Genomic DNA, 21570 nt, shown 5'->3' on the forward strand with positions numbered 1-21570 from the left:
TATGAAGTTTACCATGCTCAATAACAAAGTTAAGAATTAGAAAATAATTTTAAAAAACAAATAAGGAAATCTGAAAAAAACATACAAATCATTCTTTAATGTCACTCATATCATTTCGAATGAAATAATTAGTTATATATTTATATCTCAATACATAAAATAATTCAAAATAGTCATTAGTCTCATATTCTATCCTAGGTCGTGTGTGATGGGAGAAGACCAATAATCAAAGAACTTATTGAGCATATAAATGCTGAATTACATGGAAGAGACCAAAAGCAAAAGATGATTGTGGGTGTAGGCTGAAAGGACCAGTCAGAAATGTCAGAAATCAAATGCTCTTTCAAGCCCTCATCTCTGTAAAACCTTCCTGTTCTAATTTGTAGAACTTGAGTCTCAGAGCTCTCCAGCTTTTGTTCCCAAATGCTGCTCGAGTGCCTGCCCTCTTGCTCTGTCATAACACTATGGAAAGAATCATTAAACTGACACTTGATTGGTTATAGAAGTACACAAATAATAAGTAATTTTAAAATTCTGTTCCTAGATTGCAATAGAGGTTAAATTAAAGATTTTTCTCTTTGAACTCTATAGTATAGCTGTGGCAAAAAATATGAATAAAAGTAATAGCTAGCATTGCTTAAAGACTTATGCATGCCAACCACTGCCTTAAGTACTTCATACTATTTCAATTGTCACAGCTATCATTTGATGTTGAGACCATGATTATCTCCATCCTATGAGGAAATTGAGACTTATGAGAATTAAACAACCTGCTGAGGATCGAGGTGAGATATGGGACATGAAAGGATTGAAACCCAGGCAGGGTAACCTGGAGCCTGCATGTTTTACTCTCTAGAAGACCCCCTGGAGGACTTTGATTGAGGCTGCCTAAAACCTCTCCTGATATCCAAACGAAGCTTCAACTCCAATGAAGACAGGCCAGAAATCTATCTCAATCCATGATAATTTGACCGACTCAGGTTGGCATGGAACTTGGGTGAAGATAAAATCAGAACTAGAAGAGTATTATTGGAGCCTATAAACCCAAGCTGGGGGCTGGATTTTACATATGCTTCTCTGCGTGTACACAAGAGGGACATATGTGTGCTTAACTGTTTAAGCAGGACAGACAGTGTAAGTATCATTCTACCACACTGTCTGGCCAGAGGGAACATGCTTTGACCTTGTGAAGCAAAAATGGTCTTGCTGTGAAAGAAACACCAAACACTAAAGCTAAACTGAAGTCTAACCACCATATCTAGAACAAACTCTCAGCTGGCAAAAAGCGTCTCTATATTCGCAGAAAGTTCTCCAAACTCTGTCAGGATGAACAATAATAAGTGATTGGGTCCACAAATGGGTTTGTCATTAATTTTGACAGTACCAGAAAATATACAGCCATATATGGGATTGATGTGCTGAGTGATATAGTAATGCTAAAAGACATTTAAAAAGGAAGTAGTAATATTAATATTGCTACACATTAAATATTTGGATGTTTAAGCCGAAACCGGTTTGGCTCAGTGGATAGAGCGTCGGCCTGCGGACTGAAAGGTCCCAGGTTCGATTCCGGTCAAGGGCATGTACCTGGGTTGCGGGCACATCTCCAGTGGGGAGTGTGCAGGAGGCAGCTGATCAATGTTTCTCGCTCATCGATGTTTCTAACTCTCTATCTCTCTCCCTTCCTCTCTGTAAAAAATCAATAAAATATATTTTAAAAAATTTTAAAAAAAATATTTGGATGTTTAAATATCAATTTCTAAAGACCCAGACAATGATTATGAGTGGATGTACTCAAATATGAATAAACAGCATTTAATAGTCATGTATTCACAGTCAGTTTGTTACTATGGAGTCACATGTGATGTCATAAATTTGACATTCTATGCACGCCTCGACTGAGCAACAGAAAATGGCGCTGGGGAGATGAACACCTGCATAACAGCAAAATAATTTCAATAGTTAAAGAAATGAGTCAAACATCTCTGAAACAGAAAAAGAAGGTGAGCGAATTAAACATCCTAGAGTGCTGCCAAAGAGTCAAGGAAAGTTAGATATCCATCCATCATTGACCTCTGGGGCTTCTCTGAAATTATGGAATTATTTCAGATGAAATTATCAAATTATTTCCCTACTACGTGGAGGGAAAATGGAGGGAAAAGTAAATGATAAAAGGGGAGAAAAAGGAGATTAAAGTATAAAGTATAAGTCAATCCGATAAATCAGCACTTAGGGAGTGTATGCTCATGTTAGTTGTAAGAGGTGAAAACACAGTTGCTGACCCCTATATGATTCTCCCACAGAATAGCCCATACTACAATTTTTTAAAAAATATTTTTAATGACTTCAGAGAGGAAGGGAGAGGGAGAGAGAGAGCTAGAAACATCAATGCTGAGAATCATTGATTGGCTGCCTCCTGCATGCCCCCTACTGTGGATGGAGCCCGAAACCCAGGCACTGGTGCTGGACTGGAATTGAATCTGGCACCCTTTGGTCGGCAGGCTGACACTCTATCCACTGAGCCAAACCAGCTCGGGCCCATATTACAATTTTTAAATGATAAATGCCTTATGCCTTGAACCTATAAACCACCGAATTTCTACCTTAAAAATGATATAGTTCTTTGAATTGTTTTTACCCATGCTTAGCAGAACAGGGCAAAAAATGTCAAACTTTATATATATATAAAGATTTGATTAGCAAAGAGATGAATTCTAATTTTAATTTATCCTTTGTCCCCAAGCCCCAGGTTTCTAATGCCCTTGAGATTAAAATTAATAAGCATTCTTTGTTTCTATATTAAGAATGAATCTGCAACGAAATACTCAAAAGAGAGTCTAGAAACAGAGAAAAGACGGGAATCTGAAAAATCAATTCGTCTCAGCACTCCGGTGAGCTGACTTTTTTTTATAGTTGATAAGAGAATTAAAAAGCAGAAAGCATAATAAAAATATTCGGGGTAAGGGAGTTCTGAGAGACTGAGCTATTGGGGTTTGTTTAAGGAATTATCTAATGTCCCTCATGGAGAGGTTAAGGTAAAGCTAGGAGAAGCTGGTCCCTGCCTTCCCTACAGTACACATCCCCATGTTCCCACAGAAAAATATGGTGTAGAAACCACAGCCGTCTCCTCTGCTCAGCCTTTGGGAGGAGACTGGTCTTTGTTCAAATCAGGGAGGGCAGGGGAGTCTGGCCATCGCATTGACTATTTTCTGCACAATCTTTCAGATGAGGCATGCAATCAATCCGCATCACTGGCTGAGATGTTGCCCCATGCGTCCTCATCTGTCGTGTAGACACTGCCTTAGGGCAGCTGAGGGAACAGTCCTTCTTGGCCCCTGCCGCACAATACGTATTTATATTCACATGTGCCTGTTTTGGAAACAGGGCCAGCAGGTCACCATGAGCAGGGTGAGCAGAGATCAAACTACTGATTCTGTAGGGGAGCCACAGTCAGTCTGGGTGAGGGGAAGGAAATGGGACATAGACACTCTTCCCCTTGCCTCTCCATCATCTCCTTCAGTGTTGTTCTGCTCAGAGGGAATGCTAGGGTGCTCTATTCCCTCTAACACTGTGGAGCCTTGTTTAGGAACCAGCTGCCCTCATCTCTGTAGTCTGGTCAAAAATGGGGATATGTCTTTTTAAGGGAAGATGTGGGGAAAGGGAGAAAAAATGGTCAACTCTACGAATGACCATTGAAGAGTGACAGGTGAAAAAAGATGAGATGTCAGATTTGTGTCTTGCTTTTGGATGCTCTTCCAGATATAGCTCCACTTTATTGATCCTCAGTGAAGTGAGGACTGGGCCAGATTGAATTAAGGGTCATAGTGGCCAGCGATCTTCTCAATGGGGTTTGCTATGTTTAGCTGGACATGGCTATTCTGTAGGCAGAAGCATGGGAGGATTGGGTGGTGGCATATTACAGCCCTGGATCTCCTCTCTCCTCAAAAGGGATCACAAGAAGCATTGCCAAAGACAGAGTCTCGAGGGTACGTCGTGCGAAGCCAGTGGTCTGGAAGTTCACGGAACCCATCCTCCAGAGTCCCATCAGCAGAGGAAGCCAGAAGCAAGACCACCAGTCTTAAGGTAGAGATAGGGATGAAGGATGGAGCGCATGATAGCATAATAGAAACAACAGTAACGATAATACTGATGATGATGATGGCTAAAAATTGTTGATGTTTTCTATGTGCCAGCCCCTGTTCTATGTACTTCACACTCCCCTGCCTCCCAAAGCCCTATTTTACAGCTGAAAACACACACACACACACACACACACACACACACACAGAATAACTTGCCTAAGATTTCACATTAATAATGCTAACAGAGCTAGATTAAAATCCAAGGTCACTATATCTTTAATCATTTACACTGAAAGGATTCCACTCTAGGTTTCTCCCTTCCTACCTTCCTTCCACGAAACTGTTGAGTACTTACGAGTAAGAACAAAGGTTGGAAAGGTCAACAATGAAGATAAATTGTTGAAGAGTCTTAGATTGTGTAGTGCTTTGGGCCCTTACGTAAGCCTGGCCACATAAGAAGAAAAAGTTAATTTTGAGATTAAGTCCTTGGTTGTAGAGAGAGGGTGGCATAGATCCAGCCACTGGGAAAACTTGTCTTCCCATCAATCCATCTAGCTCTGTGCGGACCGGCTCAATAATCTAACCAAGAAAACGCCTTTCAAACTATGTGAAACCTTCATAAAAACAGAAATAATGTATGGATGCTTAACGATTTATTGCACACCTTAGTAAAGGAGTGTTGTATCTAGAATGGCTCCTTTCTACTTGGGAAGGGTATTCTCTCCTGAGCTCCGCAGACACACACAGCCCTGCAGGCAAAAGGGAGACACTGGGCTACCCAGCCTGGCAGCCCTCCAGCGATCACTGCCTTAGTCACGGGGCAAATGTACAAAGAGACGTCTCCAAGGTGCTCTGTAGAGTCTTTGCTGGGGGCCGAGGGGGGTGGACATCTGGTCTAGGTGCTCATGGGGTTAACTAGAGCTCACAGATGGAGGCAGTGGCAAGCAAGACCCCTTACTCAGGCTTGCCTGGAAGTCTCTGACTGGGCAGGTATACATACAGAAGTCCAATGACAGAACTTTGCAAAGGGTGTGCCATCTGCTGAGGGTCAGAAAGAGAGCCTGTGCCCCAGCTACTAAAAAATAAATAAAAAGAGTGATGGGGGAATGGGATCAATGAAAGCTGACTGTGTCATCTGCTGAGGGTCAGAAAGAGAGCCTGTGCCCCAGCTACTAAAAAATAAATAAAAAGAGTGATGGGGGAATGGGATCAATGAAAGCTGACTGTGTCCGTATCCTTTTAACAGAAACGACTAATACCTGGAGCCTTGAAATGGCTAAGCCCCTTGAAGCCCCACTTAAAATAGCTGGGGTGAACCAGGAGCCAGTGAAAGGCTAGGGAAGGACCAGAGCCAGGGGACAGCTTCTTGCCTCCTGCTGGATTGGGGGGAAGGGGCCCCAGACGCATGTGGAACTCAGACGCCCATTCTCTTGCTCCAGGGCCCCACAAGCTCCACAACCTCCCGGACTTCCTCCGCTGCCTCCCACAGCCAGCAAGAGTCCCAGCACGAACTGTCCCAGCACGAGCTGTCCGGGCAACCCTCCCCGCCCACGACGCCCGTGCTGCACACCTCACCTGCGCCTGTGGACTCCTGCCCCCCCACCCCTCCGGAGCCCGAGCCCCAGCCCCAGCCCCAGCCCCAGACCCCGTCCCTTCCCCAGCCCCAGTCCCTGCCTCAGTCTCTGCCCCAATCCATGCGCAGCATCAAGATGCATGAGCACCATGACCACTGGGGGCACAGCCTGATTCGGGATCGGGATCGGGATCGGGATCGGGATCGGGATCGGGATCGAGATCGGGATGTCCGGGATTCCCGGGATTCCAGGGACTCGCTGCATCGGGACTGTCCACGCACGCCCCCCTTGGAGTGGAAGCCCTATTCTCAGCGCAGGTCCTACAGCTCCCAGGACCGCGACTATATAGTTGACCTGGGCCGGCAGCGGGAGGAGGAGAATGAGGACGAGGAGGCCTACTGGTCATCAGTGAGGACACTGTATGAGAAGAACCCGGGCTGCTCACGCCCCCGGCCGGTGAGCAGAGCCTGCAGACCCTGGCACCCTGGGCGCCCCTCTGCGCAGCCCGAGCCCACGCCCCTCCCAGCATCTCTCCTCTCCAAGCTGGAGGGAAGTCCAAGTGCCTCCCAAGCCCCCCTCCTGCAGCCTCAGTGGTGGTGGTGGTGATGGGGTAGGGAGTAGGAGGTGGGAGGTGGGGGGGGGGGGGGGTCCAGGCCTTAGCTGTTTCCAGCATCCCAGGGCCCCAAGCAAGGGCCCATCTGTTTTCTTCCCCACCCACCCCCCCTCCCCTGCCCTGGGATGAGTCCTATTCCTGACCCCTTCCCATCTGTGTGACTGCCCCCCCTCCCCCCCCACCCTCCCCGCGCACTGGCACCTCTGTCTGCAGGCCAAACCCAAGCACGCCCTCACCATCGCTGTGTCGTCCCGGGCTCTGTTCAACATGGTGGACGGCAGGAAAGTCTACGAGGAGGAGGGTCTGGAAAAGTACATGGAGTACCAGCTCTGCAACGAGAACGTCATCCTGACCCCCGGGCCCGCCTTCCGCTTCGTCAAGGTACCGGGAGGACCCAGGCCGGCCTGGGGATCTCCCCCAGGTTCCCTCACAATCCCTAACCCACCTTTGTTGTTCTTGCCCCTGAAGTTGACCCCAGTCCGGTTTCTGCATTCACAGAGGCTCCCAGACCATTGAGGGAGGCTCGGCCCCAGAACTGAGATGCTGCGCTTTCCTAAGTAGAGTCCTAATCAGGAGACCTGTTTCCTCCTCGGAAGGAGCGGTAGCCAGAAAAAAATGATGAATTTGTAATTCCAAGCACTAGTAGAATAAAACGCCTCCTTAAAATGAGTTGAAATTCACTCTTGCTGCTTTTGCCCCAAACCTAGCATATTTTTAAAAAATCAAGATGTTCTTGGCACTTAGGGGCATGATTTTAATGAAGTAAAGTTATCTACATTTATACAGAAATGTATAGCACTTAACTGTGATCCCTATATAACTTCAACAAATATTACACAGTAGCATCATAAGCAGGCAGAAACAAGCTGTAAGTAGAAAGTATGTATGGGGCATGGGAGGAAACCACACACCTATTCTGAAGACTCCTGCTAAAAAGAGAGAAAGTGCCAAAACCGGTTTGGCTCAGTGGATAGAGCGTCGGCCTGCGGACTGAAAGGTCCCAGGTTCGATTGCGGTCAAGGGCATGTACCTGGGTTGCGGGCATATCCCCGGTAGGAGATGTGCAGGAGGCAGCTGATCGATGTTTCTCTCTCATCGATGTTTCTAACTCTCTATCTCTCTCCCTTCCTCTCTGTAAAAAATCAATAAAATACATTTAAACAAAAAAAAAAGAGAGAAAGTGGTCTTGGGCAACACATACACTGCAATTGGAACAACACAGACCATTAACATCGCCCCTGTGCAAGGTTAACTATGCAAATTCATGAAGTATTCTATATTTTTCACAATAAAAGAATAATCATCAACCCAAGTGCCCATAAATAGTCAATTAGATAAAGTAGATGTGGTACATATATACCATGGAATTTTACTTGGCTATATAAAAAAAAAATGAAATCTTACCATTTGCAACAACATGGATGAACTATAAAGTATCATGCTAAGTGAAATAAGTCAGACAGAAAAAGACAAATGCTATGATTTCACTTACATGTGCAATCTAAAGAACAAAATAAATGAATAAAACAAAAAAGAAACAGACACATAGATACAGAGAACAAATTAAGGGTTGCTAGAGGGGACGGGCATGGGGGGGGCTGGGTAAAAAAGGGATTAAGAAGTATGAATTGGTAATTACAGAATATTCACGGAGATGGAAGTACAGCACAGGGAACGTAGTCGTTAATATTGTAATACATATGTATGGTGCCGAGAAGGTACTAGAATTATGGGGGGGGGAGAAGGGGATCACTTCTGAAATTATATAATTGTCTGACCACTGTGCTGGTATAAAATGATACTGAATGTGAATTATAATTGAAAAGTAATAAAATAATGATCAGATGATCAAGAAAGGCAGCCTTTACAAAACAAAAATAAAGTTATAAAAGGGTTAGCCTAATCCTTCTCTTTGCCTACCCCACAGAGATAATGCTAGTAGACCAAATGTAACAATTTCAACAAATACCTATAGATTCCCTAATCATTAACTGAAGTCCTATGTGTGAGAGGCATGAAGTACAGAAATGAATGACATCACCTCACCTACAAGGAGCCCTAACTCTCAGTGAAGTGTCTTCAAAGCTTGAATTTGACATTGATAAGATCCCTTCTCTCCAGACTCCCAGTGCCCACCTTGCCTGGCCCTCTTATACACACACGCTCATGTTTGTAACCTACAGGCCCTGCAGCATGTCAATGCTAGACTCCGTGATCTGTATCCCGAAGAACACGAATTATTTGATATTGTACTGATGACTAATAACCATGCCCAAGTGGGAGTGCGGCTTATAAACAGCGTCAATCACTATGGTAAGTAAAATAAATACCATGTGGAAGCAGGGCTCGCCGCTCTGGAAGAGGGAGGCCATGTGATTTTGCTAACTGTGGCCTAACTAATGCAGTGTCTTTGATACTGACACCCCCTTCTGCGTGAGGAATGTTTATTTGCCTATGTCAGAACAAGAGAGGCCATGTTCATTTTTAACTTCAGCACAGAGTTGGGCCCAAAGCTCTGGACTTAACTTGTCAAGTGTGAATTTCAAAGTCTTAATCCCAGGTCCTGCGATGCATTTCTGTTTTATGTTCTTCACTTCTGAACCTGACTTCAAGGAGCCGTCATCCCAGAGGCTTTCACTGTGTGATCAAACTTCTTGCTCACCGCAGATACATGTGAAAGGTTTAAAGGTTCTCACCTTGCCTTTCCACTCTTAAACTCTGATTTTCCCTGGCTGTTCTCCCCACACATCAAACGTCTCTTCAGAGTATTTCCATCAGTGTGCTGGGGACTTTAAAAGTCCCCTTCTTCCTGCTATGGAATTACCTGACTTCTTATTTGGGGACTTTAGCCTATTTTCTAAATGACATCAGTTTTATGGGGATGGCAAGCCAAAATAAGGTATAAATTTGGCATATTTAAATGCTTGGTTGAAACTGGGCATATGTATAAATAATCAAGATATATTACAAGTTATAAATTGTATTAACCTAACTACATGCTTTAAAAATGTTTGCCTTTCAAAAATGCAGCTTTCATCATGTTAGGACATGAAAATAACGTATGTAAAAGGTTTAGCATAGAGGACTGGCATAGATTAGTTACTCAATAAAGTGCAGCTATTAGGTGACTTAGTGAGTTATGTCTCTCTATCCCTCATCACACTGAGCCCACAAAAGTAGTAGCATTAAAAAGCATCGTTATTCACTGATTAAATCTGCAAATTAACTGACTGAGCCCAATCTTCTCATGCAGCCTTGTTCATGGCATAACAACCTGTCACCTGGAAAAAGAGTTAGTCACTTGCCTTCTTCGGGTGCTGAAGGCAATTTGTATACCTCTCTGCTATGGTCTTTGTTATTTTATAATTATCTGTTTACAAGCCTGGCTCCTCAGTGAACTGTCTCTTTGAAATAAGGAACAATGTTCTAGGCATTTCTAAAGCCCCAGTGCCACCACATAATTTCTGTTCATTAAATCAATATAATTAAGGATTTGTAGGGTACAGTTTTGTGTCATGTTTGCCCAGTGCTGGCTTACGTGGAAAAGTGAGAGCATTTTGTTAATTCCACAACAAACACTTGCACTCAACTGTTGAAGGACTCTATCTATTCTCTAGGTCCATATAGGTGTTATACTCAAAATACTGCTTTTTGTTATATGCAGCTGCCCAGTGTATCACCTATCTACAAACATTCTTAATGGGTAAATATCTTCTATGCATGTTACCCTTTACTTAATTATTCACACATTATTTAACCATGTTTTGCTTTTTTAAATAATCCTGCACCAAAACATTTCTACATAAATCTTTATCAGAGTTTCAGATTATTCCCTTAAAATAAAATCCCCAAAAATGCAATCTTAGGTCAAAATGAATAAACCTATTAGAAGTGCTTGATATATTTTGTCAAATTACTTTTTAGATAGCTTGTACCAACGTATACTCTCATCCATAGTGAACTTGGATGCTTATTTTACAAACCTCTCACCAACATCTAGTACTTTTTTTAATTGTTGTTGATTTAAAAGACATTTGGTGGTATATTAGTGTTTAGTCTGTTATTAATTCCATTTAAACTTCCAAGTCAGGAAATAGAGACAATTTCAAACCTTTTGTTGATGTTTTTAAAAAAATGTTCAATTCCTAACACAACTTTTTATTACTATTGTATTGTTACTGAAGAAAGGTAGAAACAGTACTTAAAATAGAATCATACTTTAACTGGCCCTTACAACAAGTCAGGAGGCTGCAGTTGAAAGACAAGAGTCAACAGGAACCAGTCGGTTTAGACAAGCTTTTAGGTTTTGGTGTCCTTTGCTGTAATGAAGGTAATAATGCCTGCCAGTTATTGTGAGACTAAATTGGCAAGGTCAATGTGAATGGACTTCATAAATTTTTATGCATCAAACACATCAACTATTATATAAAACTAGGGGCCCGGTGCACGAAATTCGTGCACATTAAAAGGGAATTAATTGGAAGAAATATTTTAATATTGCTATTTGCTCTTTCTTTATAATAGAAATGTCAGAGGTGAAAGGAAATTAGTAAAATGTATATGAAAATCTTCCTCCTGTCAGAGTCTGGGGCGTGCCGTGGGACCCAGAGTCAAGTCCCTGCCCACCTGTCCATGCCTCGAAATCACATGAGACCCAGACCTGGCCGGCCCCACCCCCATTGGATGAGATCCAGACCAGGCCGACCCCACCCTCCTCAAGCCCTGCTGGGCAAGGGGCACAGCCTCAGGTCCCCCGTCAAGCCCCGCTGGGTGGAGGTTGCAGCCTTAGGTCCCCCGGCGCACCCTCAGGTTCCCCAGCCCAGTGCCAGGGTGGGGGGGGGGGGGGCACAGCCCGAAATCCCCCATTAAGCCCCACTGGGCAGGGGGGTACAGCCTCACGTCCCCCATCCCAGCCTGGCGCCAGTCTCAGGTCCCTGCTGATCGCTCATTATGGCTAGTTATGTGAACCCTGCCTCCGCTGTGGGTGCAGCCACCTTGTGTTATGGGAACCCTGCCTCTGCTGTGGGTGCAGCCATCTTGTGTTATGGGAACCCTGCCTCTGCTGTGGGTGCAGCCATCTTGTGATGGAGTGAGGGATTGAGGGTCAGTTTGCATATTACATCTTTATTATATAGGATGCTGGTGCTAACAAGGGAATTTTCATTTTCCCATATTGGTGCTCAAAAGGAAATTCTAAAACCTCATTGGGCACTCACTTATTCCTAAGGTAACTCTCACTTGCATTTACAGTAGCTATATTGTCTTTAGACTCTGACATAAGAAAATCTTTCTCGCCCGATAACAGGCTTACTAATTGACCGCTTCTGTCTGACCGGTGGAAAAAGCCCCGTTGGCTATTTGAAGGCATATCTTACCAACTTCTATCTTTCTGCGGACTGTGAAAAAGTACAAGAAGCACTGCAAGAAGGTATAGGCTTGGTTTTATCCTGGCAGTTAATAGAGAGGTTTGTGCTAGTGCTTACTTCCATTGAGCTTCCCATACGACTATGCGGTTTATGCCCTCGTTGGACATAAGATGTTTCTGCAAGTGGCAGCCCTTACGTTCGTCTTTTAGAGCTTTGACCTTCCTGGAGGTGGACATCCTTCGTGATCATCTTACATCCATTTCACACTTTTCCATCCCTTATAAAAATGCAGTGCATGGACAACTGTTTCGAGATGCGTGGTTGTGAAGAGGAGTTGAGTCATCAGGAAATAATAGCTAGAGAGGAAATGCAAGGTCGGGGAGGGTTTCTACTTTTTTTAATGGTAGAAACTAAATCTCATGGCCCTGAGAGTAGTATTAATCCATCCCCATGGTCTTCTAGGGATCGCCTCTGCAACAATGTTCGATGGAGGGAAAGACACGTCTTACTGTGACACACAGCTCCGTGTGGCTTTTGATGGAGACTCCATCCTCTTCTCTGATGAGCTGGAATATCATACCAAGGACGGGCTGGAGAAATTCTTTCAACATGAAACACAATGTGAGACTAAGCCTATTGTTCAGGTGGGTTCAAGGAGCTCTAATTAACTTTGATCCCCCTGTTTTCCAATAGATAGCATTGCTTGTTCATTGTGATGGCTTTCAGATTACTTTAGGCAGCCACTCCTCAGTTCTGATCCTTTGCCATGTTCTCCCTTTCTTTTGTTAACTCCGATTTTGACTTTTTTTTTAACAAAACATTCTTTTATCTAGCCTTTTGGAAATGTTTCTATGATCTTATGATAATGACTTCACCCTCCAAGTTATGAGTAACAGGGGCATTGTGGCTTACCAATAAGCCATTTCTACATAACAGGTTCTCAAAATAGTAAGGTCATTTCCAGTAGGTTAGTAAACATTTGTTGAACCTCTCTCTCCGTAACCTCAAACTCGATAAAGGCATTGCTTAATTGAGAAAATCTGCAAAACTGACAGCTTGAGTTGGATCAAAGAATGAGCCTCAAAGTGCGAACTATGAAAACCTAATCAATCTGAAACTGAACATGAACTTTTTTTGGAACCTATCCATAAACTGAAGTGAAAGTGTTAAAGCCACAGTCTGAAATGAACCGAACTTCTGAACCAAAGGAAATTTGAAGAACTAAAATATTCTCCAAACTGAACTAATGGATCATTCAGTTTTAACCTATGAATCTTACCAAAAAATTTAATTGGCCTCTTTTTCTCAGCCCTTCTTGAAGTGAATATACAGTTTATTATATTTTATTACATTTATAAGACTGTGAATAGACAAACTGAAAGCTGAAAAGTTTTACTAACTAACCTTACGTTACAGCAAGTGATATTTAAACTGTGTGTGTGTGTGTGTGTGAGTGTGTGTGTGTGTGTTTAACTTTATAGGCCCTTTCTAAATAGCCACTTTGGAAGACTTGTTCTCGTGCTATGAAGTTGTTCAGTGTTAAAAAGAGTTTATTGTTGCGAGGAAAATCATTTGTGATATTTTATATATATCTGCTTTGCTAAAATTCACAGCCCATTTTATATTGTCCATTAACTATTATTGAAATGTGGAAGAGCTCCAAAAAAAAGAACACACACACACACACACACACACACACACACTTAAAAAAAATTACTACAAGATGATCTAAAAATACCATTTTCTCATCCCAGGTAAAGCAAATTTTTTAGATTTTGTATTTATCAGATACATTTTGCATGTTTTAAACCATTTTTCCCATTAAACAATTGAAATTGAGAAAACCAACAAATTTCTATTACTCATACATTCTTTCACTATGCAGTAGAAAAAAAATACTAATTTTTTGCATAGAAAGGGTAGCTTTTCTATAAAGACCAGGCTTTGCCAGATGTGTTCCACTGATGAGAATGTTATGAGGGCCGATTCCTACCAAAGGCTTTCTAGTATGTTGGTCGTGGGGTTTGGCTATGGCAGTGTCCCAGTTGTCTCAAGTGAAAGAAATCTGAGGGTCCCTGGCAAATGACACAGTTGGGAAGGATTAATCTGGCCACATTCAGTGTATCATATAAGCCTCCAATGTGGTATCATGACTAGTAATGAATGTCTCCTGATTTGATCTCTACATTGTCTCACCATTCTGACAATCACACCCAGGTGTGTGTGTATGTGTGTGTTTTAATAAGTTTTTCAAGTATAATTTACATACAATAAAATTCATCATTTTTAGTGGGTGGTTTAAGAGATTTGACAAACGCATATAGTATGGAAACCACAATCAAAATACACAACACACAAAATTCCCCATGCTTCTTTGTAGTCATCCTTAAGTCTCTATCTCCAACCACTAATCTTATTTCTGTCCCCATAATTTTGCCTTTTCCAGATGTCATATAAATGGAACCATACAGAGTACAATCTTTTGAATCTGACTTATTCAGCATAATGCATTTTAGATTCATCCCTGTCATTCCATGAATCAGTAACTTGTTGCTTTTTACTGCTGAGAAGTATTCCGCTTTATGGATATGCCACATTACGTTTATCCATTAACCTGTAGGAGGATATGTAGGCTGTTTTCAGTTTATTTATAAATACAACCACCCTAAGCATTTACATACAGGGTTCTGTGTAAACATTATATCTCATTTCTCTTGGGTAAATTCCTAGGAGTAGGATTACTAGGTCACAGGATAAGTATATGTTAAACTTCAGATGATCTATTTTGAATTAATTTATATGTTTGTGCAAAATATTGTTTAAGGTTCATTTTCACTGCTTATAGGTATCCTAAGTGCTCCAACACTGGCTTTCTGTTCCTTTAATATAGGTATCTATCTTTTACTAATATTGTACTGTCTTGATTATCATAGTTGTATAGTAAGTCTTGAGATCTGGTGGTATGAGTCCTCCAAATACATTATTTTCCAAATATCTTTTGGACATTCTGATATCTTTATATTTGTATACAGATCTAAGAATTAGCTTGTCATTTTGTGTGTGTGTGTATGTGTGTGTGTGTGTGTGTGTGTGTGTGTGTGTGTGTGATTGTGTTGAATTTATATCTTAATCTTGGGAAAACAGTTAACAACATCAAGTCTTTCTGCAGCCCATTGACATGGTATATCTCTCCGTGTAGTTAGGCCATTTTTTATTTCTTTCATCAGTGTTTTGTAGGTTTCAGCACACAGATATTACACATGTTTTGTTAGATTAGGGGGAAGAGACATTCTCTGTTGTCCTAGTTCATCAAATCTAAGGCAGTGACTATATCTTCCTAGGTCTTAGGAGTAAAGTTATTTCACTGATCATGCCTCTCCCCCAGTGATGAGGCATTTATATGGTGTCCTTTGTGTGATTTTGCTAACTTATGAATTGCCTGACTATTATATAATTGTCCCCATGTGATTTTGCTAACTATGGCCTAACTAATGCAGTGTCTTTGATACTGACACCCCCTTCTGCGTGAGGACTGTTTATTTGCCTATGTCAGAACAAGAGAGGCCATGTTCATTTTTAACTTCAGCACAGAGTTGGCACCTTATTTAAAATTGCCCTTGGAGTTCACCAAACACTAATTTGAAAGAATATGTGCACCCCTAAGTTCATTGCAGAGTTATTTTCAATAGCCAAGATATAGAAGCAATGCAAGTGTCCATCAATAGATAAGTGTATAAAAAAGCTGTGGTACCTATATACAATAGAATATTACTTGGCCATAAAAAAATGAGTCTTATCATTTGCACCAAAATATTATACTAAATTAAACTGTGGCTCGCGAGCCGCAGTTTGCTGACCACTGGTCTAGGTAAAAAAGGTGAAAAGCGTTAAGAAGTACAAATTGATAGTAACAAAATCATCACAGAGATTTAAAGTACAACATAGGGAATGTAGTTGATAATATTGTAATAACTTTGTATAGGGCCAGGTGGGTACTGGAAATGTTGGTGTAAACACCTTGTAAAATATTTGATTTTTACTATTTTGTCGAGAATAATATGACCCCAGCACTCAATATGAAAGTTCATATTGACCCTGCCAATAGTCACTATACGATTTTTGCTGCTGTTGCTCCCTCAACACCTGCAAAACAACAACAACAAAAAACTCTTACTTTTTATTCAACTATGTGTGTGCCTTCCACCTTTAGGATATAAAATTTTCGTTTTTTTCCTGATTTATATATAGCTTCATAGATAACAAAACTAAATTATTGATCACGTTGATAAGCCAAGTTTGCAGAAAACAGTTTGTTTCCATGACAACAGAGAAGAAGGGAGCTTTTAATTTGTGAAAACAAGTCAGTCCTAAAATACTATCATTATCTTTGACCTTCCCCTGAAACCACCAATTGTTCCCTGGTAAACCAATCAGTGATGAGTAGTAAAAAGAAAACCAGGACAGAACATATGCAAGGATACTATAAGAAAAAGGCAGCTCTAGCTGCTTTGGCTCAGTGGATAGAGAGTCAGCCTTTGGACCTAGGGGTCCTGGGTTCAATTCCGGTCAAGGACCTCGGTTTCAGGCTCCTCCCCAGCCTGGGCCCTGGTCAGGCACTGGCAGGAAGCAACCAATGGGTATGTTTCTCTCACATGGGTATTTCTCTCTGTCTTTTCCTCTCTTCCATTCTCTCTAAAAATTAACGGAAAAATATCCTTGGATGAGGATTTAATAAAAAAAAAAAAAAGTCAGACAAAGAAGAGAAAAATCTAATAACAGATGAAGAACTCTCACTAGAAATACTTGCCAAAGTATAGGTGAAAGTTGTGACTAAACACTACGGCTTTTAAAAGCTTAATACAGCAGTGTCATAAATTGTAAATGCAAGAGTAGAGAAGAGCCCAGCAGGCGTGGCTCAGGAGTTGAGTGAAGATCTATGAACCAGGAGGTCAGGGTTTGATTCCCGGTCAGGCCACATGCCTGGGTTTGGGCTCGATCCCCAGTGTGGGGGGTGAAGGAGCCAGCAGATCAATGATTCTCTCTCATCATTGATGTTTCTCTCTCTCTCTCTCTCTCTCTCTCTCTCTCTCTCTCTCTCTCTCTCCCTTTCTCTCTGAAAAATCAATAAAATATACTTTAAAAATATATTTTAAAGAATAGAGAAGAGATGATAAAATGTTAAATAATAACACTCTGGAAAGGAGGAGAACTGAAAAATAAGAATTTAGAAAGGAAAAAGCAGAAATAGATCACAGGTAAAGAAAATTCAAAATATGCATAATGGGAATCCTTAAAGAAAAACACTGAAATTATGTTCTTGGGGAGAAGATGAGGATTGTGTGTGGCAAACATAAATATGCATATTTATATAAAAATATAAATGAAGCCCTAGCCAGTTTGGCTCACTGGATAGAGTGTCAGCTTGGCGACTGAAGGGTCCCAGGTTCGATTCAGGTCAAGGGCATGTACCTTGGTTGCAGGCACATCCCCAGTAAGGGGTGTGCAGGAAGCAGCTGATCTATGCTTCTCTCTCATCGATGTTTCTAACTCTCTATCCCTCTCCCTTCCTCTCTGTAAAAAATCAACAAAATATATATTTAAAAATATAAATGAAGAAAAGATCCTGAATTACCAGAAGATTTTCATTCATATCTTAAACTATTAAAAGATTAAAGGCGACATTATGTAATGGGGAAATAGAACAGAATGATCATGAGACATGCCATTGTAAAATTATTTGACTTCAAAGATGAAAGAATAATTCTTTGGGCAACCTGCACATACAAGTTGAGGGGGGAAAAAATCAAGCTGTTCTCAGCCTTGTCCATAGCAGCACTCAATAGTAAGACAGTTGTGCTCTACTACTGGTGGAAATGCTGACTGGCGCAGCCACTGTGGAAAGCAGTATGGAGGTTCCTCATAAAAGTAAAAATGGAACTCCGTTATGGTTCAGCAATTCCACTGCTGGGTACATATCTCAAGAAACCCAAAACACTAATTTGAAAGAATATGTGCACCCTAAGTTCATTGCATTATTTATTCATTATTTTCAATAGCCAAGATATGGAAGCAATGCAAGTGCCCATCAATAGATAAGTGTATAAAAAAAAAAAAACTGTGGTACATATATACAATAGAATATTACTTGGCCATAAAAAAGGAAGTCTTATCATTTGCAATAAAGAGTAGATGGGCCGAACCGGTTTGGCTCAGTGGATGGAGCGTCGGCCTGTGGACTCAGGGGTCCCGGGTTTGATTCTGGTCAGGGGCATGTACCTTGGTTGCAGGTGTGTCCTCACTGGGGGGCGTGCAGGAGGCAGCTGATCGATGTTTCTCTCTCATCGATGTTTCTAACTCTCTGTCCCTCTCCCTTCTTCTCTGTGAAAAATCAATAAAATATATTTAAAAAAAGAGAGTAGATGGACCTAAAGTGTATTATACTAAATGAAATAAGTCAGTCAGATAAAGTAAAATACCATATGATTTCACTTACCTGTGGAATCTAAAGAGCAAAATAAATGAATAGGGCAAAACTGAAATAGATTCATAGATACAACAAACGAACTGGTGGTTGCCAGAGGGGAAGGGGCTCAGGGGTCTAGATGAAATAGGTGAAAGCATTAAGAAGTACAAATTGGTAGTAACAAAATTGTCACAGAGTGCCGGAAGCCAGTCCATCCTTGCTGCTTGACACAGTCGCTGCAGGAAAGAAACATCTGCACAGCATATGTTTCAAGGGACCTGGCGTATATAGCATACTGTTCTTAATATGTTTGCTCCCCTTAGCGCTGTGTGTTTTAAACAAGGTCACCTCTCCGAGAAAGGTTGTTTCCCCAGGTAGGAATTTTTCCCTGAAGTCAGGGAGGGGATGTCTCTCCTAGAAAGGTTGTTTCCCCAGGTAGGAATTTTTCCCTTAAGTCAGGGAGGGGATGAAACTCCTTAACTAAGTGCCAGGCGGGTAGTTAATCACTACAAACAATCATGCTTAAACTACATAATCTTTACTCCCTGGAATGGAGATAAGAAACGCCCTAACCTTTGTAATAGAAATTGACAGGATTAAAATCAACTGGGATAAATACGGATGTAACAAGACAATAAACAGCAGAACCTCTCTGGAGATCCAGACCAGAACTTGGCTGGAGATCCTGGCTGGAGATCCTGGCTCGGCTGCTGATCAACTGAACACTGTCTCCGTGTCCTTCCTTCTTCGCCGACTTCGCCTACACCTTTGGGGACCCCTGGACCTGCTGGGGCAGGACCCCAGCAACAGAGATGTAAAGTACAACATAGGAAATATAGTTGATAATATTGTAATAACTTTGTATAGGACCAGGTGGTACTGGAAATATTGGAGTAAACACTTTGTAAAATATATGATAGCCTAACCACTATGCTGTACACCTGAAGCTAATACAAAATAATATTGATTGTTAACTATAAATAAAAATAACATTTAAAATATATTTAAAGAAAAGACAGTGGAGCACTACTTATAAGATCATATGGAAAGAACATATAAATCACATATTCTATATCCAGCCAAAAGTTCATTCACATAAAAAGGAAATAGGTCAACAGTTGAGAATATACAATATTCTCAAGGATTTTATTCCCATAAGATTTCTTGACAAAACAAGTGTTAGAGAACATATTTTGGTTACTCTGTAGACTACTAGAAACCCAAAGGCACACATGGGCCTGGAATATATTTAATCAGAGAACCAAACTAAAACAATCATAGGGATTAGGGAGTAGAAAAGAAAGTGCATACTAAACGCCCTTATATAGAAGTTATATAACTAATGAAAGCTGGAAAAACACAGAGGAAAGGTCTAAGGAAGACTAAATATGCTGATATCTTCGGCTACAATAGCTGATCAAATCATCAAATGTAAAGCTGATAAAGAGAAATCTGAGAATCCTTAATAATGCTGATATAAACAATTAAAATTGGATGGCTGAAGAAGAAATAGAGATAAAAGAGATAAAAAGTACCCTAATTTCATTATTTCTCATTGTAAGAAATAACAGATCCTGGATTTAAAAAAAATAAGAATCCTTAATGATGCAAGTGTAAATAAGTAAAATTGGATGGGTGAAGAAGAAATAGAGAATAACTAAGAGGTAAAGAAGTAGCCTAATTTCACTATTTCTCATTGTAAAAAAATAATAAATCCTGGATTTTTAAAAAATAGAGTACTGGGGGTACTATAAAAATTTATAATTATAAAGGTAACCAGTAGAAGAAAATAATATAAACCTTCCTAAATCTTAGAACACATACATACTTACACACACACCCCAAAAAAGACACTTGTTAGTGAACAATCCTTTAATATCTTTAAGCATGAAAAATACAATAAAGGTCATAAGACAGAACCATTACCATGTAATACCTATAAATATAAATGTCCTAAAAGTCAACTTTTGTTTTAAAAATCAAGACTTTCAAATTGGATCAAATAGTAAAATCCAATTCTATGCTCCCTAGTACTACAGCTAAAACTAAGTGTTTGGAAAGACTGAAGATAAAAGTGTAAGACAAGGTTGTATTCAAGCCAACAAGGTATGAAACAAAACAAAACAAAACAAAGTATACCTTATAAGATTAAAATATGAAATTCACAAAAAAGCAAATTAAAAGAGTTATGCTTTGGTAATTAACTGAGCTTTATTTAGAATAGCCCACTTTGCCATCAATAGTTTATGTCTGTTGCCTTGGTTTAAGTTTTCAATAGAAATTTCTTTCACTCTTAAAATATCTCTATTTAGACAATAAAATATACGATCATCCTACATTTATTCAAGGAATCCAAGGATGGTTCCTTATAAGAAAATATAGTCACATAAATGCAAGGAATTTCAGCATTGTGCCATGGGCATCATGATACTGCATATCTCCTTTCATAAGCTCTTAGAAGCCTCTGCTTTCTCAGCATTCGCTTCATTGGCTTCACTCGAGCACAGCTCTGACGTATGTTCCTTTTCCAGGGTGCCCTGAAATGCTTTCTGGAAGAATTGGGCAGACTGCAGAAGAAGTTTTATGCCAAAGACCAGCGGTTATGCTGCCCTATCAGGACCTACCTGGTTACAGCCAGGAGTGCAGCCAGTTCAGGTGCCCGAGTGCTGAAAACGCTTCGCCGCTGGGGGCTAGAGATAGATGAAGCCCTATTCCTTGCTGGAGCCTCCAAAGGTCCCATCTTGGTGAAAATACGGCCCCACATCTTCTTTGATGACAGCATGTTCCATATTGAAGGGGCACAGAAATGTGGCACCAACACAGCTCATGTACCTTATAGCATTACTCAAAAATGAACAATTAGAGATGGGGAGGAGAAATAAAGCAGTGAGCCTGGTATTACAGAAGCCACTTCTTGTGGATCTCTAGGGTATTTAGTTAGGTATTTCAGAAGATTGGACCTCAGTACTTAAGTTCTTTTGGAAAGGTTCTCTCTTGATTTTTTGGAAAACATTGTGAACCTTCAAGTTGCCTTCAAGCTAAGTCTCTTTGAGACGTCAATGCTGTTGAATACCATTGCACCTGCCTTTGTGTGTAAATCATGATGATGACGCTTTAGGATAAGTTTAGAACTTGAATGCTTGAATGCTTAAAAGGCTATGTCAGAAGCCTAATTGGTCTTATAACGCATTGCTCATTTTTGGATGTTGGTAAATAGAATAAATTGTTACAAATCATCATTATAGAATGGTGGTCTTCAAAGGGGGGAAGAGTAGGATTACATACACTTTTGAAAGTTAGAGCTTTTTCGTTCTTTGCCTCTATGAACAGCCTTTGAATCAATGCAAATGAAAATATCACTCCACACGAGTCATTCAGAAATAAATCAGCTGGTTATTCATACAGGGCTTTTTCCATCTAAGTCTAGCTCCAAACAGAACCTCCTAGAAAGGTTTTTTGAAGCTTGTTTGGT

The 21570-nt window shown here is 40.8% G+C and overlaps 1 protein-coding gene across 1 annotated transcript; it reads left to right on the forward strand.

The window, feature by feature from the left end:
* Positions 1–1970: 1970 nt before the first annotated feature.
* On the forward strand, positions 1971–20953 carry LOC308525934 (cytosolic 5'-nucleotidase 1B-like; the record flags this gene model as incomplete). The annotated part of the gene is made up of 10 exons (XM_081100803.1): positions 1971–2003; positions 2805–2891; positions 3226–3408; positions 3949–4083; positions 5744–6112; positions 6483–6650; positions 8453–8582; positions 11575–11697; positions 12098–12279; positions 20630–20953. The coding sequence occupies 10 exons, from the start codon at positions 1971–1973 to the stop codon at positions 20951–20953; spliced, it is 1734 nt and encodes a 577-aa protein (XP_080956929.1).
* Positions 20954–21570: the final 617 nt, after the last annotated feature.

This window comes from Myotis nattereri, assembly GCF_964212035.1.
Source record: "Myotis nattereri genome assembly, chromosome: 10".
Lineage (NCBI taxonomy): Eukaryota > Metazoa > Chordata > Mammalia > Chiroptera > Vespertilionidae > Myotis > Myotis nattereri.